Source organism: Indicator indicator, chromosome 1, assembly GCF_027791375.1.
Source record: "Indicator indicator isolate 239-I01 chromosome 1, UM_Iind_1.1, whole genome shotgun sequence".
Lineage (NCBI taxonomy): Eukaryota > Metazoa > Chordata > Aves > Piciformes > Indicatoridae > Indicator > Indicator indicator.
Window position 1 is genome coordinate 73,802,146 of NC_072010.1, and position 27,675 is coordinate 73,829,820.

General features: G+C 44.5%; 1 protein-coding gene across 1 annotated transcript; it reads left to right on the forward strand.

Moving 5' to 3' along the window:
* Positions 1-9,215: 9,215 nt before the first annotated feature.
* On the forward strand, positions 9,216-15,334 carry LOC128968605 (regucalcin-like). The gene is made up of 6 exons (XM_054383165.1): positions 9,216-9,381; positions 9,865-10,047; positions 11,375-11,590; positions 13,066-13,197; positions 13,851-14,005; positions 15,284-15,334. The coding sequence occupies exons 1-6, from the start codon at positions 9,216-9,218 to the stop codon at positions 15,332-15,334; spliced, it is 903 nt and encodes a 300-aa protein (XP_054239140.1).
* Positions 15,335-27,675: the final 12,341 nt, after the last annotated feature.

Genomic DNA, 27,675 nt, shown 5'->3' on the forward strand with positions numbered 1-27,675 from the left:
CTCCACCTGCAGGTGCAATAACTGTCCATCCCCATCCTGCCGTGTGCAGGTAACCCACCAGCTGGTGAGGCAGTCTGTGGCAGTGTTTTTTGATGCAAGTAGCCCCAAGAATTGATACGTCATGGTTTTACAGTGCATCCCTGCAAGCACATTCTCTTCTAAGTCTGCTTGTTTCTGCTGTGCCCTCTGAGTGTCCGATAGGCGACTCAGCTGCCTAGCCCTTGGGTCACCAAGGCCTCAGTGCTGCTTTGAACCAAGATTTCAAAGGTGACTTTGTGCAAGTCACCATTTTTTCCTCTTTAAAACATGAGAGGTTATGTCTTGACAGCTGGAAAAACAGGAGGTTTAAGTAGCCTCACTTCTGGGCAAAAGATGAGCATGAGGCAGAGAAGGAAGCTGGGGCTTGCTCTTTTGAGTGTCCACTATCTTTCATTTACTGTATGTGCTACAAAGTAATCTCAAAGCATGGTAGAGGGAAATTTAGGAGTTGATGGAGATGGTGAATGTAGCAAACTCACGGCTCTGATCTCACTCAAGTCACGAACCTAGTGACAACTGCAGCTCAGGAACTGTGCTGTAGGGCGGCTGTGGTTGATCGCTAATGGGTATGGCAGTAGGGTGATGGCCAGCAAAAACACAGCACCTGCCAATCCCTTTTGTTGTTACTGCACTAGAGAGGTAACAGTGACAGCTTGTACAGGCATGAAAGATCTGGTCAAAGATTAGTTTGTCACAGTTAGTCAAGAGTCACTCAAGGAGACACAGAGATGATGTGGCTGCTGGAGAGTCCCTTATCCTCCATGCCATGTGTAGGTGGCTCTGGGCATGTGTATTGAGGCATGCGTGTTTCTGTGCTTGTGAGCGTGGGAGCCAGGAGCATTTCACAAATAACTGCCACCTCCCTGTTCAGTAAGATCACCTGCTGGGCTTCACTATGCTGGTTTCACTGGCATCACATGAGCAGGAAGAGCCAACTCTGCCAGGAGAGTTGTATTTTTAACATTACTGAAACATCCTGGGAGTGCGCCTCCAGTGCAGACGCTGCAGCTGCTTCCTTCACCCCAGCCCTGAGGAGCCCAAACAGGCACTGCCAGTGTATTTTGACTTGAGTCCCACGATGGAGTGCTGGATCTGGCAAACTGGAGCTGAGCTCTTACCAGTTCCCTCAATTAGGAAGGCTTCATGACTTCGGTTTAATCCCTTGCTTATTAATGGCACAGAACTCTTTGATCAAAGATTTGCACTGATTTCATTTAAGGTTGAGCAAGAACCCAGTGACACAAAAGGCTGTATCAGGAGGAGCAGCTGCTGCTCCCTGAAGGAGTCCTTAACCCTCGTGACCAAAATCTATAGTCACAGGTGTCTCAGTCCACTGGTTGTAGTGGGTGAGAGGGTTCTTTTAGTGATCCCCTGAATGAAACCAAGGACTCAAGCATCTGGGTGAGAAAGGCACCTGAATTTAATTTCACTTACATGTGTAGAGGGAAGAGTTAGAAATATAGACAAGGAGGAAAAGCAAGGAAGAGCAAAAGCAGCGACAGTCACGACTGAGGATTCAGCAACATCTTACAGGTACTATGAATTCTTCTCTTGTCTTCTCTTGGTGGGGGGACTCCCAACTTCTATCAGTTGTTTTCATGGTTTTATAGCCTTTCTAATCTCATAGGTGGTCGCACTTCCTCAACTGATTGCCATATTCATGGCACGTTCAACTTGCTCAAACACCATCCTGTGGAGGTTTTTTTGCATGCTCTCTGGCTCTAAACTGGGCCTGCACCAGCCAGCTATGGGGGCTTTCTGTCTGAAGACCCCTCAAAGGCCATCAACCCTTTCCGTGACCTCTGGGTGCAGTTGTGCAGTAAGCTCCAGCTTGCATTACAACACTCCTGAATGCAGAACTTGGGTTTTTGTGCTGTAAGCTCCAGCTTGGATTACAACAACTCGCGGTTTTGTCAGGTTATCAGTTCCATCCTGTCCAACTGTTTTGGTTACTGTCGTAACAATATTGAGACAGATACCTTGGTTTTCCACAGTAGGTGAAGTGTATTTATTCACATCCAAGCTGGAGGGAACTCGAGTAATCCTTTGCTGGCAAAATAGCTCTGCCAAAATAAGAGCAGGCAGTACTGACTGCCCAGGGAGCTCTAGTTCTTTCCAGGTTAAGCACCAGGAAGGGAACAGGACTTTCCTACAAAAGAGTGAAGCTACAAGAAGATAAGTCTTGGCTTCATTTCTGATCAACACTGTGAGATATTGCTGGGGTGAGTAGCTACACCTGTGCCTGTCTGCAGTTTTTAATAACTGTGTATTCATTAACTCTAACCATGCCTGTTGTAATCTCCAAGAGGGAAACGGCTTCAGAAGATGACTCTGTCTAGATGAAGAATGACTTTAAGAGATTGGAACAATCAAGTAATATGCAATGTCAAGTTTCTAGACTAATGAAAGCTAGGGTGGACTCTCAAGGGAAATGAGTGACACAAGTGTAATTTGGAGAGCTGAGAAAAAAAAGGGGAGCAAGAGAATTACTATTTGCAAAGTTACAGTAACAATCAGAGCTATTGTCTGAGCACATGCCTGTAGGTAACAGAAGACAATTATTTAAATACCACATTCATGTATGAGGTGTGTCTCATGCCTTGATAGGCTCTCCCAATTACGCTATGTCGATAAAAGATAGACGCTATAAAAAGAAGTGGTAGGAGTTGCATCAGAGGAGACCAAAGCACTAGAAAAGGAGACAGGAAGACATCCCAGAAGGAAACACTGTGGTTGGGCATCAGCCAGAGGTACAGGGGTGCGTGGCTGCCTTTGGATAACTTTGCTGTAAACTTTTGCTTTGCAACCCAGCAGTTGTAGAAATAAGCAAAGTGCATAGTGGGGGCAGGCTTTTTGTGTTGTGGAGATAAATAAAATAGCTGTCTGGATAACAACAAATAAAGCACCTACTAGGTGCACCACTCATTAACAGCATCTACAAAGCCTTTGAGATGTGTCTCTTCCTAAGCAACTGACCTCTGGAAAGGTAGGATGGGTGGATGTTGAAACAGTGTGCTGAGGGTGGGAGATGTGATACTCGTGCTGGTAGAAGTCATTGGGGTAGAAATAAGAGATGGCAGAAATTGTGGTGAGAGGTAGTATTTTCACCTCTGCCATTCTGACTGGTGCCATCAATGATCTGGCACCCATGATATGATCACCAGGAAAGCAGCATGTGCTATTTTTCTCTCTTGTTTCAACAAAGCAAACGCTTAATTCTTCTGCATGACTTCATTTAACTTTGCGACAGCCTGTAGTGGGGAAGTTAGTCATGCCATCAGCAGAAAACAGCTGAATGGAAAATGTGTCCTTCTCCAAAAATCAAAATTCCTTTAGAAAAAAATGCTTTGGGAAATATTTTGCAGAAAAATGGATGGTTTTTTTTCCCTCTGCAGCTGTGAGCCAGTTGCTTTCCTTTTAAAATGAAAGCAGTTAAAATGATCATAAATCAGAATTTTCCTTTTGAATATGTCTTCCAGCTGAAAATACTGTGAAAAAAATGCATGTTGTTCTACATGAGCCTCACTTCAAAATTATAATTTGGGTTAAAAGAAGGCAAGTTGAGAGTAATGTCAAAAATGTTGTGAGAGCAAGCATACAGACGGTTTGTGATGAAATGAGATGATGGGGGCAGCTCAGGCTGTGAGGCCAAGGAAGGTTGAGAAGTTCCTCAAGATGCCTACAACTGCTTTGCTTGTGATGCAGTGACCTTGTCAGGAGTTTGATTTGGAAATATTACTGGTGGTCTCTCTAGAAATCTTTGAATTTGTCTCTGTCATAGGGCTGTGATTTTTTAATCTCCACATTTGGATTGACAGTGACTATGATAGGATAACACTAGATCTGTCCTGCCTATTTGCTTATCTGGGAAAAACATTCATCTTGTGAATCATTTGAACATCAGAAAACAAAACAAACAAACAAAACCCAAAGGAAACAAACAAAAAAAACCCCAAACCCAAAACCAAACCAAACCAAACCAAAACCAAAAAAACAACAACCCAAAACCAACCACCACCACCAAAAAAGACACACATTGCTCTCACATGCTGGTTTGAGGCTCATTCCTCCCAAGTGGCTTCTTCCCTCACTGAGTGTGGCAGAGGCAGTGACCACCAGCAGCAACCTGCCTTCTGCTTCCACCCCTTGTTGTAGCAGGTAGGACTGGGAGAGGTGCCCTGTCTCAAAGACACTCTGGCTTGCTGCTCAGCTTGGAGTTTGGCCCCATGACAAGCCTGCCCTTTTCCTCACCTTGCTGGTCCATCTGCTGGGGGAGAGCCACCAACACCTAGCTCTACTGAGCAAGGCTGGGTGGGGGAAAGCAGTCAGCATAATCCACCTTCACCTCCCACAGAAAACAAAATATGACACATGGCAAAGTGCAAAGTCTTAAAAACCAAGCAAGATGTTGCTGTCCTGCAGCATCCATGGCAAGGCTCCCTGGCCAAAGCCCTTCTCAGGGCTTGCTGTGGGCAGCAGCTTGCAGCTGTCTGCTGAGGCAGGGATCAGGCTTTGCATATTTGAGGTAAGGACCCCTGAGCCAGTGGCTTCACACACAAGAAGGTTTGTGGCACAGCTGGGAATAGTAGCCAAGTCTAAATGATGTTAATATGCCTTAATCACAAGAATAGTTTTTTCCTCATCATTCAGTGACTTGTACTACAAACTCCTCTCTTGCATCTTTTATTAACCTCCCCCTTTTATCACCCAAGACATGCATATGTCCCTAAATTAGGGAAGACTGGGCTAGCACTTGTGGTGACTAAATGGTGCAATGCTTCAGCTTCCCTCCCTTGCTTTCATGATGTGAGAAGAATACTGAGCAGGGATTTTCCCCATCACATGTTCTGCTGCTGGCACCATGAACCAAAACATTCAGAAGAGCTTTGGTCTGTGCCTCATCGTTCCTGTGACTGCTGACTGAATACAAAATGTAAAAGGTTACCTGGTTGGTGCAGATAACATCAACTATTGCACATTTTTAATCACTGCCGAAAACAGCAGCCGGTTTCATTGGGCCAGCACTGGAAAAAGAGACACCAAGCCAGGTCTTGCAACATTTTCCTTAGGAGGTATGTTGATGTGATGAACTGTGGAGTTTCACATAGGTGTCGTTCAGCTAGGAGTAAATATTCAGCTGACTGACTGAGGGAAAATGGTTCTTAAAATTCCTCAGATTACAGAGACAGTTGTTTCACTGTACACATACTAAAAGCTTTCACTGTCTGTCTGCTTATTCAGGGCTTCATTCTGAAATTGGAAGTGAAATGATGTGTGCTTGCACGGGGGAGAGAGGGAGGGAAACAACAAAGAAACCTTCTAAGGCCAGTCATTTTTTTGTGTTTTACCTATATTTTAGAAGTACCAAAATGGCCAAGTTTTGCCAGATCATTTGAAAAGGGATGTGGAGTGAAGGTTAGAAACGCTATCTTCAAATGGCTACCAGGAAGAAGCTTCAGTTTTTAGACCAGACTGAATATTTTCACATTAGTTTTTCATTCCTAACAGGAAATTTTTCTTGTGATCTTTAAATTGTGGTAACTTTAAACAGTTTAACTTGGCAAATGTTTCAGTGACACCTGTCAGCCCCTTAGTCTCTGTAACAGGGTTTAGACACAAGTCCAGGAGGCTAGAACGCAACCAAAATGTTGCAAAGGGTAAAGGCAGAGTGAATGTGATATTTTTATCTACAGCCATTTTGTTCAGGGAGAATTTGGTGTGTTCTGCTTGAAATTGCTTGATGAGTCAGTGCCAAGCAGGGTGCAAGCTACCATACAAGAAGGTGCCACATGGCAAGATGACTGGGGAATGGTGAAGCTGTTTTGAACAAGGCCTTTGGGGCTCATTTCCTCATTTTTCCACCTGAGACACTGCATTCTGTGAATTTGCTGCTACATATCTCCATGGGGTGCCAGCAGGGAGGCTGTGGCAAGTTCACCACAGGGCTGGGGGAAAGAGAAAGGGAGTGAGGGTTGGAGTGGGACGACCAAGGGCTGCATCCCTGCCATCTTGTGGGGACTCTCAGAGGGCAGTGTTGCCTCTTAGACTGGGACAACCTTTCCTGTTAAAAGTCTCCATTTTCAGCTGCTTGTAAAAATTATTGAAATCTTAGCCAGCAAGGCACAAATTTGAGTAAAAAAATAATCTGATTAATTAGAAACCAAACAGACCCCAGCTAGAGGGACATGTAGAGGCTGGATATGCAGCTGGGAAAGGCAGATATGTGCTTGGGCCCATCGGGAACAGTACAGGTCTCCACAGCATCATGGCAGGGGGCATAGAAGGTATAAGCAGACAGCTGGTCAGGCAAGTTGGTTTCTCCCCTGCCTGTGCCTTGTGAAACAGCTGCCAATGGTATGATTGCATACTCTCCATGAAGCATGCTGGATGGAACTGTCAATCAGTATTTCACCATAGCTTATCTGCCAGGCCCCTGAGTTTTTTGCTGCAGAAGCTGGAGAAAGGGCAGTAAATGAAACTGCCTCCCATAACACCCTCATAGGTAAGCTTAGGAAGTGTTAGTTATATGAGTGGACAGTGAGGTGAATTGAGAAGTGGTTGAAGGACAGAGCTCAGAGGGTTGTGGTCAGCTGTACAGAGTCTAGTTGGAGGCCTGTAGCTATTGATGCTCCCCAGGAATCCATACTCAGTCCAATCTTTTTCAATATCTTCATCAACGACCTGGATGAAGTGATAGAGTGTATTCTCAGCAAATTTGCTGATTATACAAAATTGGGAGGCATGGCTGACACACCTGAAGGCTTTGCTGCCATCCAGCATCACCTGGGCAGGCTGGAGAGTTCGGCACAGAGCATAGGCAAGTGTAGAATCCTGCACCTGGAGAGTAATAACCCCATGCACCAATACAGGTTAGGAGATGATCTGCTGGAAAGCAGCTCTGAGAAGAAGAACCTTGGAGTCCTGATGGACAACAGGATTACCATGAGTCAGCAATGTGCTCTTGTGGCCAAGGCCAAAGGTATCCTGGGGTTCGTGAACAAGAGTGTGACTAGCAGGGGGGTTGTCCTCCTCTTCTACTTTGCCCCAGTGAGGCTTCATCTGGAGTACTGTGTCTAGGTCTGGGATCCCCAGTTCAAGAGACAGTGCAACAGAGAAAACTAAGAGGAGATCTTATCAATGCTTATATGTATGTAAAGGATGCTGAGAGGATGGGGCCAGACTCCTCAGTGTTGCCCAGTGATAGGACAAGGGGCAATGGGCACAAACTGGAACACAAGAGCTTCCACCTAAACATAAGGAAAAACTTTTGTACCTTGAACACTGGAAGAGGCTGCACAGAGAGGTTGTGGAATCTTCTGTGAAGATTTTCAAAACCTGCCTGGACATGTTCCTGTGCAACCAGATCTAGTAGCAGGGGCTTGTACTCTATGTTCTCCAGAGGTCCCTTCCAACTTCCACCATTCTGTGACGCTGTGAAATGGGAGATGGTGGGAAGAAAAAGTTTTAATAAGGCTCAGTTGGGTCAGTGGAAGAACTCTGGAGACAAATAGACAATGGCTGCTGCACATGGAGTCTTTCTGCCTCTGTGGGAGCCACATGGATGCTGGCCTACTGCCAAACCCCGTTTTCCCATGGTGGCAAAAGTAGCTCTGTGTTTTCCAAATCGCGATACAATAAAGTCAGTGTTGTGCCTCCAAGCCTCAGGTCTCAAATACGGCAGCCACATGACATATAACTTTAACCCAAACTCACTCTTCCAGCTCAAACATGATTTAACAGGTTTTAGAAGGTTTTACTGGCATCATGCTGTGTGTCCTCATTTACACTTTAGACTGATGGTGTTTGCTGCACAGAGCAGCTCACTGCTTGGCTTCTCAGGGCCATTTTTCTTGGAAGGCAAGGGATATGTTTGATGAATGAGTTGCTTGGACATAACCTTGGCTGTGTGATTCCTTGCCGAGCATGCCTGAGGCCAGGGAGCTGGGAAGGTCCCGGGCCCTCAGTCCTGGTCTTTCCACTTGCAGTGATTACTGGCTCCTCCCATGTATTTTGAAGCACATTAATGATAATTAATTACCTATAAATCTTATCATCAGCTCACCTACTAGGAAACAATGCCCATGTGAAGATAGTAATCCATAGGATTTGTGTTATGGCAGGGACTGGCTGAAAAAAATGTGTGAGGTGGGCAGGTGCATCAGCGATGGCAGCAGCTGCATTAGCGACGAGTGGGGCAGCAAGCAGGCCTCTCTCTTTTCTAACAGCTGAATGGTGAAGGCTCTTGTTTACATCCCACACTGCAGCACAGACAGCACAGACCCAGGGGCTGAGCTACCTGTTCTGCAGGGCATCAACAGACTCTGGACACCAACATGAGGGACTGGGCACTCTGGGTTAGGGTGGTGGCAGAGTGGCTGGCATCCCTGTGGGCACCCTGCTGCTGCAACAGGGGTGGGGAAAAGGACAGCCAGGGCACGACCACCCCCTGGCAGAAGCACGTGCCCAGGACAGGAGCTTCATAGGCAGCTTTGCTCCTGAAGCAGCAGCTAGGGTAATTACAGCCTGTAGTCTGGCACAGGGTGAAATTCAGAGTCTGTGGCAGGGTTTGGATCCATGGTTATGTTTGTGAGGAGGCCGATGAAGATGAAATGCTTGGAGGGAAAACAAAGCAGCAAAATTTCAAAGGCCTTCTCCTGTATTTGCATATTTATGCTGACTCAGTGTTGGAACAGGCAACTTGGTCTAGAGTGGCCTTGGTGGCAAACTGCAGTTGGTAGTATGAGTGTGTACACACCTTTCTATGGAGCAAGTCAATGCATCTATGTCAATAAGGCACAGCCTTGTTTTTCCACAAAAAGGCTTCTGACTCATTGGTACTGCTTCCCACTGGACCCTTCTCAGGGTCTAGGGGAGTCCTGAGACCACCAATCCCCAGATGACAGCTTGGTCCCAGCTCAGGGCCATGTCCCCAACACTCCATTGCCTGGAGGCAGGTGCCTCAGCATCAGATCTCTTTTAAAGTCTCTTTTCTAGGATAAGAAGCAGCTTGAAAACTCAAACTCAGTTCCAGCCTGAAGCTGTGGAATTGTCACAGGAACCTCCTAAATTGGTCTGTCATGTGGGATTTAGTTTTACAAACTGGTTTAAAGCATGGAAAAACCCACACAATGAGCGCTTTTCATTAAAGCCATTATCAACTCTCTTCTCCTCAGACCATGTCTTCCTCCATCAAAATTGAATCTGTTGTGAAGGAGAAGAATAGGATAGGAGAGTGTCCAGTCTGGGAAGAAAGGGAGAATGCACTCGTCTATGTAGACATTAATTCACAGAAAATTTGTCGCTGGAGTCCATTCACCAAGGAAGTGCAGAGTGTGTCTGTGGGTAAGAGCCTGTACTGACCACTTTATTCTGCTAGTCTTCTCTGTTGGCCCTGTACATCTCTCCCAGCAGTGGTGGTCTCCCTTATTTTCCATGGGGCCACATGTCCTGTCCTCCCATCATGTGTTGCAAAGCATGGTGTAGCCTGAGCCAGCCAAGCAGAGGGTACTGTGCTCAGGTATGAAGGGCCATGTAGATGTTGCCCTTTCTAAGACCAAATGGGAAGGCGTATTTTATTTGGGACTTGCAAAGGAAATGGTAGAGTTCTAATGGCTGTGCCTGCCCAGAAGGTGGAAAGATCCAGGAAATACAGAACCAGAGAGATGTGTTAATGATCCCAGGGAAGAAGAATCTTAACATCTGCTCAGACTTTCCTGGATCAGGGGTCTCCCAGTCAAGATTAGATGTCCTAAGCAATATGGGGAGGGTAGGGCTGACTGATGACCCTGGAGCCACCCACCATCTCCCACTCCTTCTCACCCACAGATGCCCGCGTCAGCTCAGTGGCACTGCGGCAGTGTGGGGGCTATGTCATCACCCTGGGGACCAGGTTTGCCTTTCTGAACTGGGACACCCAGGAAGTCACCACCATCCTTGAGGTTGAGCAGGACAAACCCAACAATAGGTTCAATGATGGCAAAGTGGATCCAAAGGGGAGGTTTTTTGCTGGTAAGTTCACGTCAGAAATTTCTCCCAGAGGAAAGAGGAACTAATTACAGTGTACTTTAAGTAGTGTATTTCATTCCATATTCTCATTTTTTCTCCTGATTGCCCTGCAAAAAACCACTCTCACGAACATGACCTGTCTTGTGAACACTGTGGTCAGTTAATGGTGGATGAAGGAGGGCAAGGGACCTCACATCCTCTGACCTAAAGGAGGACAGAAGCTGTTGACAAGGACTATCTGGCAGGAAGACTCTTTGTCTACTTGGCAGATGATGTTTTTCAAACACCTGCTGCCACAGGAAGTGAAAAGACAGGGAAAGGCTCATGCAAGTGAGAAGGTTTCTGGATGTGTAGAGGAGGATGGAGCTTCTAGAGCAGAAGATGAGCTGCAGCTTGCACCCTTCACATACAGCCTCCCCCTGTTAGCCCATGAGAAACAGGGATGTAGGGAGAGATCATTGACCTCATGAAGACAAGAAGAATGTCTGACGGGATTGAAAATGTCTCTGTATTTGTTTTGCCAGCCAGCCTTTTGTTCTTACTTAGAATTTGCCCAAAATCAGGAAATTCATCTGACTCATGGTGATGTTCAAGGGCTGACATGTCACTAGATTTAAGGGTAAGAATGAGAGAGTAAAGCCTGCTTTGCACACCCATCCATAGCTGTGTATGGTTGATCAATCTTTTTCAACAGAGATTTTGGCCAAGTGTAAAACATGCTCACAAAGTCTTCTAAAAGGAAGGGCCAAGAGAGATGTTCTGTCACAGTTCAAAGAAGGTATAAAATCAGCTCCTGAGCGCTTCCCTTCTCATTGCTGCAGAGCTTTCTCCTTTGGGGAGAAAAGAGAATCAGAAACTAAATAATGAAGGTAACACTGAGGCACACATTCATGAAGAAAAATTCTCATTTCTGTGGTATTGACTTGATTCTGAGATCATTGTGATTTACGCAGAGGTCACAGTCCATTCAAATGATGAAAGTAGCCTACAAATAGCAACAATGGAAAGAGTGCATTGTGCTTGCCTGCATCTTGGCTCCTGATGTGATCAAAATCTCAGCCCCTGGTGTGTTGTGTAGCTCCTTTGAATCTTTGGTGTCTACAGCTTATACCTCATGGTAACACAGAAATTAATCCTTTTGTTGGCCAGGATCACCTCTGCATGAGGCAGCTGCTCCTGACCTGCTTCTTTTCCTCTTTCTCATCAATCTGAGGGGACCTGGTTAGTCCATTTCACCCTAGGATGTCTTAAAAACACCTAGAGGAGGGTTTTGATCAAGCATGAGGAGCAAGCTTCTACTTTGTAACCAACACTCCCATTTCCATTTCAGGTACAATGGCTGAGGAGACGGCACCAGGGGTCCGAGCAAGGCGGCAAGGCGCTCTCTATACTCTTTTCCCTGATCATTCAGTAATAAAACAGTTAGACCAGGTGGACATCTCCAATGGTCTGGATTGGTCCCTGGACCACAGGACCTTTTTTCACATCGACAGCCTGGCATATGCTGTGCGTGCCTTCAGCTATGATGAGCACACTGGAAAGATCGGTACACACGCTTTTCTAAATTTGGTGACATGCTGCACTGTTAATCTCTGCAGCAAGACCTGGGCATGTAAGATGCAGTGATTTATTGGATGGATCTCATATCTTCTGATTGCAGCTTGTGAGCAAGCTAACTGTGGTTTTTCTCAAATTTAGTTACACACCAGGTGTACTTGTTGAACAAAGTTTTGACAGTCCTTCAGCTTTCTTTCATCTGAATAGGTGGCTTATAGTTAGACCCGTTCAAGGAGCTGCAGTGAAGAAGCCATTTATACTGCAGAGTAAGAGTTAGCTTATAGGATGCTGTTTATTCTTGAGTGCCATCTACTGGAGTGCTCCAATTGTGCTAGCTCTATAAACACAAATACAGAATGTGCATGCACGTAAAGCACAGAAATGGATTTAAAGAAGCAAGTTATTATTGTGACTAAGGTTTCCCAATTCTGAAATTAAAACTGATATTTGGCCTATTTCTCTTATATTCATTTTCTGCACAGACATTTTTTATATCCGTGCAAATACCCCCAAAGACCCCTAAACCAACCAAACAAAACCCACCCCAAACCCACCCAACCAACCAAATTTAAGTGCAAGTAAAATGGGTGTAATCTGATTTTAAAATCCTGTGAAATACTTCTGTGCTGTATAAACCTGTTATACACTACGGGAATTTAAATGGATGAACTGCCTTTGTACACTAATGAGTATGAATTTTGTGTAATTGGTTAAAAACCATACAAAATAATTACACTCACTCAGATTTAATTTTGTGGAGAAAATCTACTTCTACAGACTTTAGGATGTAAGATTTATAAAGAAGATTTAACGCAACTTCCTGCCTATAAAAAAACCTAATGAGTTTGAGTATCCTAGCCTTGGTTTTAAGCTGGTCACTCTGGTTTTGGGTGGTGTAGTTGCTGTAAGGGGGACAACTGCCTGTGAGCACTACTCTGTGGACTGTGCATGTGCAAACAACCTAGCCCACCAACCCATCTACACTGCAGCCTAGAGACCCAGCAGTTGGTGTCCAGGCTTAGCCAAAGCTGGTAGCTTGGCTGGTCATTAAAAAGTAAAGTTCTTGATCTGTAGCTGGCAGAGATTGCTTATTACCAACATTTACACTCAAGTCACTATTTACGTGATGTGTTGCTCATAAAAAGACATCAAGACTGCCATGAGCAATGGAAGTCTTTGAAATGTTTTTGTGCTTGGGACAGAGATCTTTTCTTCCCTTGGTAAAATAGGAGCCCTAATTCAGTATAGTCCCAGACTGCAATGGCTCTAGTAGGGCTTGTTTCTGCCAGGCTAAACTAGGCTTTTAACCCATCTGCAAAATGCATGTGTGATATACATTTTGCAGCACATCTTTATTGGAAAATGAATTTTCCTGTTTCCAAGAACATGAAAGATGTTAGGCTAGGATCTGATACAGAACTAGTACCAGCCCAAGTAACACTGACTTCCTAACTCTCCCTGCAGCATGCCCCAAACTGGTGTACCACCTAGAAGAGGAGGAGAAAATGCCTGACGGGATGTGCATAGATGCAGAAGGGAAACTCTGGGTGGCCTGTATTGATGGTGGGAGAATCATTCGTATAGACCCAGAAACAGGTAAGGCCTCCCCCAGCATGTGCATATTGAGTGTCACCTACACATCACAAACATGAGAAGAAAGCCAGCCAGGAGAGACAGTTTGATGGTGAGATGAAAATGTGTTGGTTTTTGACTGTTTCTGCCCTGTGAGCTACCATGAGCATTGTTGGTCCAGGCCTCAATCACAAGGAGAGCACAGCTCCTCGTGCTGCACTCCAGAACTGGGTACCCCTGCTCCTGCAGTCTGCAGATGCAGCACACCTGTTTCTTATTAACACCACTTAAAAAAACCCACCCCATTGCATATCTGTTGTGAGAAATATTATAACCTTCAATTAACTAAGAAAAAGACTCTGGGCATTGAAATGTTTAGCGGGCCGGCGCTGTTAGGGAATGACAGCCACCCCAGGCAAAGTGTCTCTGCACCTCCTGGCTTCACATACTGTATCACTTCTTTCTCAGGGAAGAGGATGAAAAATAGTTAAAGATGTGGCATACAAAATAATTTGATTTCCCCACAAACTGTCCTTTAAGACATGGCCTCTGTCTGAAAGGGAGATGCCTTCTGAGTATATTCCACATCTGTGCAATGTGCACTAATAGTACATTCATATTTATGTGCCTTCTCGAAAACATTAAGACATTAGGAAACAATTTCACGTTTTTACCAGGAAAAAGAATCCAAACCGTGAGGATGCCTACTCCGAGGATCACCTCTTGCTGCTTTGGTGGAAAAGACTACTCAGAAATGTATGTGACTTCTGCATATGATGGACTGGATGAGAGCACCTTAGCCAAGGAACCTCACGCAGGAGAGATTTTCAAGGTGTGCAGATTTTCTTTATTTCTATACATCAGACCTACCAAGCCTCACACTCTAAGAGTGAAGTGCCTCTGGCTGCACTTGCTCATCCTACTTGCCTGATGGGCTGGTCCAGATGTGTGCTTGTCCTCTAGCTGAGAACAGCTGCCTTTGTACAGCTGGAAAGATGATTTGTAGAAATTGCTGCTACTAGTGTTGATATAGTGGTTAGCTGCTGGTGGTATCCACCTGGGATCTGAAGGCAGACACTGCATCAGAATCTGCCTTGTGCAACATTTTCTGTAATATACTGAAAGAAATTAGGTCTTGCTTCTATCTCCTACTATTTTAATCTGTTTTGGAAATTTCACTCCCTTCATTGTCAGTTTCTAACTACACCAGGAAATCTACATGTTTGCAGCACAAATTTCTCCTACAAACATTAAATGCTGAAATTCACCAGAGGAAAATTTTGCATCCCAATCCTAAAGCTTTTGGGATTTGGTTAGTCTGTTAGAAGTGGTTGCTACATTTTGGAAAACTAATAACTCACATTTTTGTCCAGGGTTCTTGAAACCAGCACTTGTTTCTCTCTTCATTTTTCATTCCATTAGCAAAAAGTACATCAGGAGAATACCATGCAGTTCTTAATCAGCAGCTGCCATCATTCCTTGAAGGTTGAAGACAGAAGGAAAGGGAAGAGTTATAAATTAGACGGAATAAAAAACACTCAAACAAACTGTATTAATAGTTGGGCAATAGGATGAAGATATGTTTCTGGAGAGATGGAAATCTAGGTGGGGATCTGGGACCTTCTAGTTCAAAGCAGTGCTTTGATAACAATTCTAATGGCTGAGAACTGATAGATTTCTCAAGAAGCAGAGTTTGGGAACCCTCAGAAGAATTAAATGAGCCTTGTCTTTTTTATCTTTGTTCCTTCATTCTCCAGTTCTAGAAGGGGGTTTGTATTTTCCAAATATTCAGAAATTTTGTTATATTTTCCAAACATTTGTCTAGCATGGGTAAAGCACATCCATAATAACTTGTTTGTTAATGTGGAGATAAGGACCATGTGTAAGGGTCACAGACAATGTGTATATTATCAAAATTATTGAAGGGTGCTTGATAATCTTAAAGACATTCAACATTTCTAAGGAATTCCAAGTAATTAGTCTTTCTGGGCTCCTCTTGAAGTGGAGGGCCTACTTAGGGGTAGGTCACTGTGATATTTGTTGTACCTCATTTGAATGTCTTCGTTTTACTCAGTTGGAAATTTCTCTGTTTCTTTTTTTTTTTAAACAGATAACAGGCCTGGGTGTGAAAGGCATCCCACAGAATTTCTATGCTGCTTGAACATTGATGCTAAATAGTGAGAAATGCTTAGAGCAACTCTGATAAGGGGAAGTCAAATGAACTACAGAATTTACATATGCGAGGATTTCTAAACCCACATTTGAGAGCTGGTTTGGAATTGAAGTTATTCCTTCTTCTGTGAGCCCGTGGCTTAAATGCAATAAGCTAGAGAGGTAAAGTTAGTCTGTGTTACACCTTGATAGCTTTGGTGACTTTGCATAAATCTCTTTTGAGCTTAGTTTTGTTGACCTTGCTGATGACCAGCTCTGGATTTTCAAGGCTGTATGGTTCCCAAAGCAGAACCTGACTCCTGCTTTACCTTTTCATGTTACACTGATGTGCCAGCAATAATATGGCTGATTTTAATAAACGTTTTAAGAGTGATGCCTTGAACTCAACTGCTTTTTGGCTGTGGGACTCTGCCTGAGGTGTTCCTTTGATGATTAGACCTATTTGTGGTATCCAGACTCTGTTTTTAGATCCTTGCTAGCCTGCTTCCATTTGCCTTGAAAAAAACCTTTTAAAATGTGCTTATGTACTTTTTCTTTTTTTTTCTGCATTCAGATGTTACCATGAAAATGTTGAGTAACCACACACATCCAGGGTACAAACAGGCTGTGAGCTACCAGGATGGCCTGTGACACCAAAACTGGGTATTCCATAGATTTGTCAGGTCAGGGGTCATATTTGCCCCCATACACACAGACTTTGCTTTGCTTTACAATTCTTCTTATTGCATGTGTGGCTTCGCCTTCTTATTCTCTTTCTTATAATGTTCTTTCTCTCCTATTTCAAGCAATTTTCTCCTTTTCCCCTTCATATTTTCTTTTTCTTCTTTCCCTCCTGAGCTCCTCTCTCTACTTGGGAGTAATCTCACTTTTGTCAGTTTTTTTATGTCTCTTTGTGGACCATGTTGCTTAGTAGTGAGTTTGAAGTCCTTGTCCCTGCTTTCAATGCTGTATGTATCTACCCAGGTTTCACACTGCCGTACCCTCACCTTCTCTTTCCTTTCGAGGAGGGCAAATCTGGCCTATCAACATTTCTCTCTTTGTCTAAACTGTGCAGGGTTTTCTCCCACACCACTATGCCAAATCTGACTCCTGAATTTGAGTTTTCTCCAAAGACCTGAGTTCATCTGTAGTGAGCCAGGACCCGTCAAAAGCTGGCCAGACTGAAGGGGTAAACAGTGGAAGTGAAAAAGTTGCTCACCTCTTCCCATTGCTTGTACTGCATGGTCTGCAGACAGAGCAGAAACAGCATCTTGTGTGCAAGTAACTGAAATGCTGGCAGATGAACTTGCATAAAAACAAGAGAGTGCTGTGGAGAGGGTCTCTCAGTGTCTCCTGACGTTGTGCAAACCTGGGCCCCAACAAGGCTATAGTTGTTTACTACAGCTCCATGACTTCCCGTTAATTTCCTGGTGAGCAAGAGCTGATTATAGCTCAGTGCTTCAGAAAGCACAATGCCAATGTGTATTTTTAGAGGCTGTTTAAATAGAGACCAAATGATTTGCTGTATTCACTGAACCATTGTGGTCCTTTATTTCATCTGAGAAATATTTCTACCTGTAGATATCCAGTGAGATCATAGAATCATAGAATGGAAGGGACCTCAGAGGTCCTCTACTCCTGATCTCCTTCTATGACCAGGTGGCCTGGCTGGTGGATGTGGGGCAGGCTGTTGATGTAGTCTACCTGGACTTCAGCAAGGCCTTTGACACCATCCCCCACAGCAAACTTCTGGCCTGTGGGTTGGACAGCAGCACTCTGCACTGGGTTAGGAACTGGCTGAAGGGCAGGGCCCAGAGAGTGGTGGTGAATGGTAAATTTATTTAGAGGTTCTATTCGGTCACGAATTCCACCAGGATGCTTACGAGCAACTTTAGTACAATTTAGAGAATTCAGAAAATGGAAAAGGCTAAGCCACAAAATAGCTTCACCCCACTTACAAAATCAGAGGCAAGCCAGAACCTTAGGGAAAGTATGAGAATGCCGGTTTTACTCTTGAGGACTGAGCAGGAATTTGGGGATGGTCCCTAGGTCTTTCTTCAGTGGCAGGCTCCAGAACTGCAGGTTTTGTGATCCAATTTGTGGATAACGTGGCACAAATCCGAAAGAAGAGGGTCCCGCCAAAATCAAAGTGTCTGTAGACACAGCTGCCATGAGGCAAAACTCGTGCGGTAGCACTGTCTGAACAGTGCAAGGAACGCCGCAGTTTTACGGCAAGCAGGCTCACTCCAGCGGCAGGCAGGGAGCAGGACCCCAGGGCAGGCAGGCCAGCCCGGGGGGAAGCCAGGTCCGAGTGCTGGTTTCTCCAGTTTCACCACGAATCCAGAGCGAGAGCAGAGCGAGTCCAAAATGAGTGCCCGAAATGAGAGAGCCAAAAATGAGCGAGCCCCGACCGCTTCCTGGTCGCTCTGTTTAAGACATTCCTAGACAACGTGTCCAGTGCCAATGTATACTGGGCGCGAAGAACCCAGACAATCCCAGTTCCAAATCCCAGTGGGCTCCCCCCACCTGTGAAGGACCTCTGCCCCGGCAGGAAGAATGGGTTCCTTTTACCTGTCCCCAGGGGGAGGGGAAGGCAATTTCGCACCTTTGTCTTCCCCCATTCAAACCTCCACTGATGGAGGTGGGGGAAGGGGGTTTGGAGCACCCCATAACACACAGAAAGAAATTTGAGATTCAAGATGCCAAGAAGGAAGCTTTATTTGTTAAGCACTATTCAATATACTTGGCCATTGAACAGTGAACAAAGTGCATTATTTAGAATCACAGCATCATTTCAGTTGGAAAAGACCTCTAAGATCACTGAGTTCAACCATTATCTAACCAGCAACTCAGGTGCTAAACCATGATCACAGAATTACAGAATGATAAGGCTTGGAAGGGACCCTGTAGAAGGCTGTCATATTAGTCAGACATGATTTCCCCTTGGTGCATCCATGCTGACTACCTATGATAACCTTCTTTTTCTCTCTACATGCTTCGCGATGATACCCAGAATGAGCTGTTCCATCATCTTTCCAGGGATGGAGGTGAGGCTGACTGACCTGCAGTTTCCTGGGTCTCCCTTCTTGCCCTTTTTTGAAGAATGGAGTGACACTGACTTTCACCTCACCTGATGTACCTTAGCACCACATCTTTTAAAGATCTCCAGAGATGGGGAGACTATTCCAGTGTTTAATAACCCTTTCAGTGAAGAAGTTTCTTCAAATATCCAATCTAAACCTCCCCTGGTGCAACTTGAGGCCATTTACTCTTATCACTTGTTACTAGGGAGAAGAGACCAACACTGTCTGCATTTCAGTGCAGTTACCTGAAGTCTACTGTAAAATCCACATTAGGTAATTTTTTGGGAACTTATTGTAGATAATTACTTTAGGTCATTAGCAAACACTTTGCTCCTGTGCTACTTGACCACATAATTGGTAAAACAGAACAAAGGCTCTTGGCCCATTGCTCTGTTTCACTCCTACCTTGCCCTGGAAGGGAGGTGAGTCCATAAAGCTGCACAAAGACAACTTGATTGAGAAATAAAATGTTTATCTCATTCTGATGTTTGCTCAGCAATGAGGCTGTTGGTATTCTTTTTTTTTTTTTTCTTTTCTCCCTTCCCTAGATATAATTCCAGTAGTCATTAAGATGCTGGAGGTTCTTAAGAGCAAAGGTGTTAAATGCTATTTGTCACTGTGTCAATGCCAAGCTGGTATAAGGAATAATGGCAATTATGCAAGATTTCCTGTTTACCCCATCTGGAAAGTAGAGTGAAGGCAGGATGTTTGGAGGCAAGTCAAGTATCCTAACCTAATTGCTCCTAATGATATCAATAGCTTAGTATCATAACCTATCATGCTCCTAATTTTAAAATAAGAGTGTGTGCAGATACTTTATTTAATAAAAAAATACCCTATCCACTACTGTATTTGCTATGCCAGAAAAGTAAATAATTTTCAAACAATTTGGTCTTGAGAAATCCTTAATATTCTAATATTCTTTTTTTCTAGAGCTTCCCCAGACATGCAAGCCAGGCTCACTGGTTTGTAATCTTCCAGGCATTTCTTCCCCCATCTCTAAAGGGAGGCAATGTGTGCTGCTCTCAGACTCCAAGGTCTGAGTGCTTTGGGATTTCCCTCCTTGTAGCATGGCTTTCCAAACTAAAGAAAGGTTTGAAGATGAGTGTATCTCTGTTATTCACTACTTTGGTTCTCTTCAGATTATAGAAGTTGCTGGTTTTTAATTTTCCTTCCTAAAAAGGAAAAAAAAAAGTGTGGATTGAAAACCACGGTAGAGCTGTTCTCTAGCCTTGTTAACCAAAGTGAGGCAAAGATCCTTTTCCTTGAGCAGGACAAAGGCATGATGGTAGCGGGTGTAGGACTAGGTTCATACCTTTTTTGTGTGTAGGGAGCAATAATGGGTTTAAATTGTACCTAGGGAGCTTTAGATTGGACATTAGGAAAAAATTCTTTACTGAGAGAGTGGTGAGGTGTTGAAACAGGCTGCACAGGGTGGTGGGGGAGTGGCCATCCCTGGAGGTGTTCAAGAATTCTGCACTTCAGGACATAGTTTAGCGGTCATGGTAGTTGGGTTAGGGTTGGACTTGATCTTAAAGGTCTTTTCCAGCCTTAGTAATTCTATGATTCTATATAGTCCTTGGTGAGGATACACTCCGATATCGTTACTGGGTGACTGAGTATGTGGTTGGTGTGTGTCAGCCCTATATGGTGAGAAGCATGCAGGGAGGATGCTGCCTCATTTACAGAGTGTTTTCCCAACATGGATCACAGGCAGAACATAAACCAGCTCCTCAACAAAATAGCAGTGAAAGATGAGAACTGGCTTGCTCCCCATGTAAGAGATTGGTGTGTCATCCTGCCTTTTACAAGCTTTTCTAAGTATTTACTATGTTTAACATATATTTAACCTATATGAAGAGCAGGCAAAAGGTGGGCCCACTGCTGAATGAGATGGGAGATACAGTAACTGATGACACAGAGATGGCAGAGTTGCTGAGTGCCTTCTTTGCCTCAGTCTTCACTCCCAACACCAGCCCTCAGGACCCTCAGTCTCTAGAAGCAAGGAAGCAGAACTGGAGAGATGTGGACATTCTGCTGGTCAGTCAGGACCGGGTTACAGATCTCTTATACCATCTGAAGATACACAAATCCATGGGCCCTGGTGGGATGCATCCATGAGTTCTGAGAGAGCTGGTTGATACTGTTGCTGAACCTCTCTCCATCATCTTTGAAAAGTCATGGAGAACGGGAGAGGTGCCTGATGACTGGAAGAAAGCAAATGTCACTCCAGTCTTCAAAAAAGGCAAGAAGGAGGATCCAGGCAACTACAGACCAGTCAGCATCATCTCTATCCCTGGAAAGATGATGGAGCAGCTCATCCTGGAGGTCATCTCTAACTGCAGGTAAGACAAGAAGGTTATCAGGAGCAGCCAACATGGATTTACCAAGGGGAGATCTGATAGCCTTCTATGAAGTTATGACCAAGTGGGTAGATGAGGGAAGAGCAGTGGATGTCATATATCTTGACTTCAGTAAAGCTTTTGATACTGTCTCCCATAACATCCTCATAGAAAAGCTCAGGACATGTGGCATAGATGGTTGGTCAGTGAGGTGGATTGAAAACTGGCTCCACAACAGAGTTCAGAGGGTCATCATCAGTGGCACAGAGTCAACTTGGAGGCCTGTGCCAAGTGGTGTCCCCCAGGGATCAGTACTGGGTCTAGTGTTGTTCAATCTCTTTATCAGTGACCTGGATGAGGGCACTGAGAGTACCCTCAGCAAGTTCACTGATGATACCAAACTGGGGGGGTTGGCTGACAGCAGCCATCCAACGTGACCTGGACAGGCTGGAGAGCTGGGTGCAGGCAAACCTCATGAAGTTTAATAAGGTCTTACATCTGGGGAGGAATAACAGCAGGCACCAGTACAGGTTAGGGGCTGCCCTGCTTGGAAAGCAGCTCCACAGAGAAAGACCTTGGAGTGCTGGTGGAGAGCAAGTTCTCCATGGAACAACAATGTGCGAGAGCCAATGGGATCCTGGGATGTATCAAGAAGGATGTGTCCAGCAGGTCTAGGGAAATTCTTCTACCTCTCTACTCTGCCCTGAGACCACACCTGGAATACTGTGTCCAGTTTTGGGCTCCCCAGTTCAAGAGAGACAGAGACCTGCTGGAGAGAATCCAATGGAGAGAGCCATGAGGATGATTAGGGGACTTGAGCATCTCCCCTATGAAGAGAGACTGAGATCCCTGGGGCTGTTTAGTCTTGAGAAGACTGAGAGGGGATCTGATCAATGTCTATAAATATCTGAGGGGTGGGTGTCAAGTGGAGGGGGCCAGGCTCTTTTCAGTGGTTCACAGTGATAAGACAAGGAACAATGGTTTCAAACTAGAACACAGAAGATTTCACCTCAACATGAGGAGAAACGTTTTTACAGTGAGGGTGATGGAGCACTGGAACAGACTGCCCAGGGGGGTTGTGGAGTCTCCTTCTCTGGAGACTTTCAAAACCCACCTGGATGCATTCCTGTGTGGACTACCCTTGGTGATCCTGCTTTGGGCAGGGGGGTTGGACCTGATGATCTCTTGAGGTCCCTTCCAGCCTCTGACATACTGTGATACTGTGATACTAGGGTGGATAAATCTCTTGCATGCTTTTGTGCAGGTAGGGAATAGGCTTTCAGCTGGGAAGATTTTGTTCCTTGGGTTTTCCAGCCATTGTGGGACATGCTGATGGCCTTTTTGTGCCTTCCTGAGAAGACACGTCTTTAGAAACCCCATTAATACTAAACAGAGGGTCTCCAAATATTCAGTATCACTTAATACTCTACAGGCAGTGCTGCTGGAATGACTGACCACAGCTGTGCAGTCTTGTCCCCACTGCCTGACTCCTGCCTGGCTCAGGGCTCTCTGCTTTTCCAGGCAGCCCATTTCTGCTTTTTGGTGGAAGGTTATTACTTTGAAACCAACAAATTTCTCTTCTCTGGAGAAGAGAAATAAGCAGCTCTAGGGTGCAACTCAGCAGACTCATTTTAGAAGTGTGCTCAAGGCTAGTGAATTGCACCTTTTAATTATTTATCACATTGATTGCAAAAGAACTCTCAGCTGAGTAGCAGAGACATCAGTAGACATCTGTGCTTCAGATATCTGTGGAGGTGGATGAACTGAATCCCACCTTACTGTCTTGGTGACCCAGACTTCTCTCTCAAATGTAGGTGGCATTGGCCAAAAGGTTAAAATGTTACTTGGGAGACCACTGAGATCACTAAAGCCAGTCTTGTGCTTTGGGGCAGTGAGGCTGAGTAGCGACAGTAGTCACTTCTACCTTCCCAGTGCTTGGAGGACTTCTTTAAGCTCTCTTCTCAAGTTTATGTAGGCTGGCACAGACGTTTTTTCAGCTAAGGGATGCTGAACCCTGGCATGGCTCAATTTGCTTCCTCTCATTTGAGGAGAGGTTCCTTTTTTGTGATTAGTAACCCTTTTTGCAGCATGTGATGGTCACTACACTGCTGATATGAGAACAGGGTGTAAAGGACACCAAGGACACTTGATACTCTGCTGGAGGAAACTTGGTACACAGAAAGACCATCTGCCTGGAAGAGCTGAAGAGAGATCAGTGCTACCATGTCTGCTCTTGGGTAACTAAGGTACAAACAGGATTGCTTAAGAAATCTTCAGGAGATTTGGAATGCCCCAGCAGAGTCCCATCTGCTGCCTCCTACTCTAATAACACCTGACTGCAGTAGGGGTTGGTAATGGGAACTAGTAGGAGTAACTGCTGAGGAAGGGAAGGCTCAAATTAATGCCCAGGAAAGCTGATAGCAAGCCCTGCAGACTCCATCTTTCCTCCTCTGGTTGCTGCTGCTGTTGCTCCATCCTCCTCCCACTCGCTGCTGATGCCAACGAGGTCTGTTTGCACCCACTTTCACAAGAGTGAGTGGGAGCAACTTGAGTCAGCCCTGAGTGTGTCCTTACCACTTCTTCGGTGTTTGTAGGTGATCTCTGCTCAGCAAGCAGGCATTGAAGCTGCCAGGGGTGGTTTTGAGGTGACTATCCTAGGAATTTGCTCTTGATTTTCCTTAAGAGGCAGGTCGCTGAGAAAGAGTTGCTATTTTCTACAGTCACTGGGAATTTCTCAACAGGCCAGAAAGTAAACCTCCTGTTTACTTTAACACAAATGGCATTGCCTGTGTTTCCATGTACAGGTGCTTGTTGATGCAAAGGCAGCGTCCTAAGGTGAGCCATAGTTCATAAGGTACACTTCCTGCCACATTAGTGACCTTTCTAGTAATTAAAACCACACAGGGTAATTTTATAAGCTTCTCATTTATTTTCAGCATCTGTTTTAAATGTTTTTTGTGTGGTTGAGGAGTGGAGGAGGAAGTAATGCAAAAAAATTCTAGGTTCACTAAAGTTCTTCTTTAAAAATAGCAAGTTGTCTTGTTCATTCTTCTGTTACTATGCTTAGGATGAGCTAGTGACGAGGATGAGTCCTCTTAAAATATATTACTTACAAGTATCTTTTAAATAATTTCCCCCATTTAAGCAAAACCATGATCTGCAAGGTGACCTGTTTTTACTGGATAAGATTAGGAGAAACAGTTACAGTGAAGTACTGACCTCTGTTGGTCTCAGCCTTTCTTACTCCTTTTAAATGCTGCACTCGATACTGTAAAAAACAGATCATATATCTGAGACAAGACCTGAGGCAGAATCAGTTCCTGATGAAGCCATATCCCCATGCCACTGCAGATCTAACATTGTGACTCTTCAATTAATTCACAGTTCTTGGGTGTAATGACACACGGTGTTGGTTTCCTAAAGACCCCTTCTGTCAGACGTTTTAAATATGCAGGGAGCACCTGCACGCACACCATGAGGGGTGTCATGTATATTCAAGAAACTCCCCAGAGACTTCTAGGCTTACTGGATAACTAGGGGAACATGTATGAATCCATATTTCATTTGCTCTTCTATCAGTCTGCATCCATTTCAAAGAGAAGCTATGCCTGTTGCCCATGGGTTAGCCTTTGGAGAAGAAGAGCAGAGAAAGAAAGAGGCTCTCCAGCCCTTGTTGCTCATGTAGCAAGCAAAATTGTTAGCTCATGTTTTGGAAGGAAATTTACCTAATCAAGATGAGAGTGACAGTAATGTACAGGGACATGCCTGCTAATACACTGCTCAAAGTGGAGGCTGAGACTCAGCTGTTCTGTCAGAATATGTGAGTCACGTTTTAACTTGTGGTGTTCTGAGCATGAACTGAGAAAGCTCCTGTGAGAAATCAAGAATCAAGAAGGTTGGAAGAGACCTCAAGGATCATCGAGTCCAACCTGTCACCCTACACCTCATGACTATCTAAACCATGGCACCAAGTGCCACGTCCAATCCCCTCTTGAACACCTCCAGGGATGGTGACTCCACCACCTCCCTGGGCAGCCCATTCCAATGGCAAACCACTCTCTCTGTGAAGAACTTTCTCCTCACCTCCAGCCTAAACCTCCCCTGGCGCAGCTTGAGATTGTGTCCTCTTGTTCTGGTGCTGGTTGCCTGGGAGAAGAGACCCTGCACGAAGGTAACCGGTAAGTATGACATTCTTCTGTTGTACACAAGCATTCTGACACAGGCATACCACTGGTCTTCATTTTCTAGGGATTCACAGTCTGGTAAGCAAGGCAATGAAAGGGAACATAGGCCACTGCATAAATGTGCTTGCTTGGCTGTATCTTTTGTTTTCTCTAAAATTACCCTCTCCTAAACTCAGTGAGGGCAAAGGGACTTGCATTTCTCAACCTCATGTCAACAGCTGCTTGCATGAAATCATGTGAGGGATTTTACACTTTCATTTTAAAAATGAGTAAGCTCAGGACTGCTTTGTGAACAGTGAGCACACAACATATTTTGACGCCTTATGGATTTATTCACATTTATTTATTTATTTAAAAAAAATCCTTTTAGGACCATCCTTTCCCCCTTTGCTTATCCCTACAGCAATGTCACAGTTTTAACTAATGGTGTCATAACCTGTTTTGAAGCTGCAGTAGTAGGAACATGACACCAGCACTTTCCCTTATCCACTTTGTGGGTAAAATATAAATGCAGAGTCAGCAGAACCACATTTCATTTTTAGCTGTCTACTTGCCCTCCAAATGGCAGCTTTTGTGTGCTCCACTGTGGCATGGTGGTATCTTGCTGACTTGTTTTCCTGCCTGCCTTACAGCATCACTGTGAGCCATCACGGATGACTGTTTTAAATCCATCATACTTCCTACAAAGGGCAAAAAAACTTTTTATGTACAGGCTCTTCTCTCCTTGTTGTTCTAGTTAAGGGACCTGCTCAATCTCCTTGCACAGAAATGAGAAGCAAAGTGATGCACGTTCATGTCTCGATCCACCTTGACATGGATCTGGAACACAACCCTACTGCGGTATTCTACCCCCAGATCTGAAAAACAGCTCTGTGTCCCAAGCTGTAGGTATATAGGAACCTATATATATAGGTTCCTGCAGATCACAGGAACCAACAGGAGAAAGCAGGTTTGGAAAGGATCAATCATACATGGATGAGGCAGACCTTTTTGCATCCCTTGGTTGATGCAAAGCAGACATTTTTGAAAGATGATTGAGTTTCCTTGCTGAGATAATAAGCAATAAAAAGGAAAGGAACAAGCAGCAGGAAGTGAGACCATGGTCATTCTGCTAAAAAGTAAAAGCACCTATAATAATGTCAGTCTTTATTAAAGTGGTGCCCTTAGGAAGAGCTTCCAGGGGGTGGAAACCAGTTGGAAAAGTTTGGCAGCAGTATGTCTCTAGCTAGTCTGAAATAGGTTAGATGAAAGGCATGCTAGATGTGCTCTTTTCTCTCCTGACTTTAAAGGGAAATTAGCTTGTATTCAGGGACTGATGGGAAGAAAGAGAAGATATAATGGGAGGAGAGACAGGTGTACAATGGTGTGGCTGCATATTCCCCACCTGCTAAAACCAACCTACAGTTAAAAATGAAGTTAGTCTGGCAAGGCTAGGATTGTTTGGCTTCAACTGTGTTAGCCACCTTTTAATTCTCTGTTTATCTGGTCCTGCCTTCTGGTCTGAATTGTGGCCACAGAGCCATAGAGCAGCTCAGGCTAGAAGGGCCCTTAACAGGGATCCCCAGTCCAGTCTCCTGCCAAAACTGGGCATCTCTGGAGGAGATGACTGTAAAGGCCTGTAAAAGGTGTTTAAAGGACCTCTTTCTAGACAGCGTCCCAGCAGCAGCAACCACACCCTACAGTGTACAGCTGTCTGCAAGGCGATCAGCCACCTCCAGCTGTGGCAGAGGGAAAAGAGAGAAAATAAACTTTATTGAACTTTCTGCCCTCTTGGTCTTACTGTGTGACCTCCATAGGAGAGAAGCAGTATCAACTTCTCTGCATTTGGCTCAGACTCCAAGGGCCTGTTTAATCAGGTTATCAAAACACTAAAGAAAGGCTTTTTTCCATACTGTGGCTGATATAAGTTGAACTCAGCTCAGGGTTTAAAAAGCACTTAGAGCTAAGAAAATAGGAACAAAGACAACACAAGGTAAAGCAACTGCACGAATCTCATTTCTGAAACAAAACCACCCAATTCAAAAAGAAACAAAATGCCTAGTTGCCAAATTCTGTTTCCTATAAACCACCAATTTCTTGGGTTTGTGTTAATCTCCTTTCCCCACAGTCTGAGTCCTGGGATTTTTGTGATCTTCCTTGTGGTATGGAGCTGAGACTGAAATTAAGGCTCTTGCAGCCTAATACAAAATTTTCTCTACTTCAGAAGACCTGAGGATTGCTCCAGGGCTGGAAATATTTCAAATACATTTATAGCAATGTCTGCATCTGTGGCTGATGGTTTTCATCATGCTCACAGACTGAATGAAATTCTCAAATCTCAATAACACAGATATTCATATAAAAATGGAATGAACAGTGGGTGTGCCACCATGTTCCTCACTTGTAACCAGAGAACAGGAAAAACTCGCATTTCAGCTTGCCGCAAACCTCTGCGCTCCCTGCAGCTTCTAATAAGTGTGCTGCAATAAATGTGCTTATATGTTCCTGTGAGATTTATTACTGTGCTTAATTACTATTAATTGATTACTTGCCATTGCCATGATCAGTGCAGGTAAAATAGATAGGAAAGTATATAACTGTAAGAAAAAAAAACAAACAAACAAATCTGTTTTTACAGCAGAACCTGACAGTCAGGAACGTCCTAATCCATGGAAAAGCCAACTGTCAAGCCAGATAGTCTTCAGACTTAAGTCTTGTGTAAGAATAGATTTGTTTATAGAAGGTAGTGGATTATCTTCCTGA

Coding starts and splice junctions, on each gene's coding strand:
- LOC128968605 (XM_054383165.1), top strand. CDS start 9,216: ATGTCTTCCTCCATCAAAATTGAATCTGTTGTGAAGGAGAAGAATAGG. Junction 9,382..9,864: donor AGTGCAGAGTGTGTCTGTGG/GTAAGAGCCTGT, acceptor TCTCACCCACAG/ATGCCCGCGTCAGCTCAGTG. Junction 10,048..11,374: donor AAAGGGGAGGTTTTTTGCTG/GTAAGTTCACGT, acceptor TTTCCATTTCAG/GTACAATGGCTGAGGAGACG.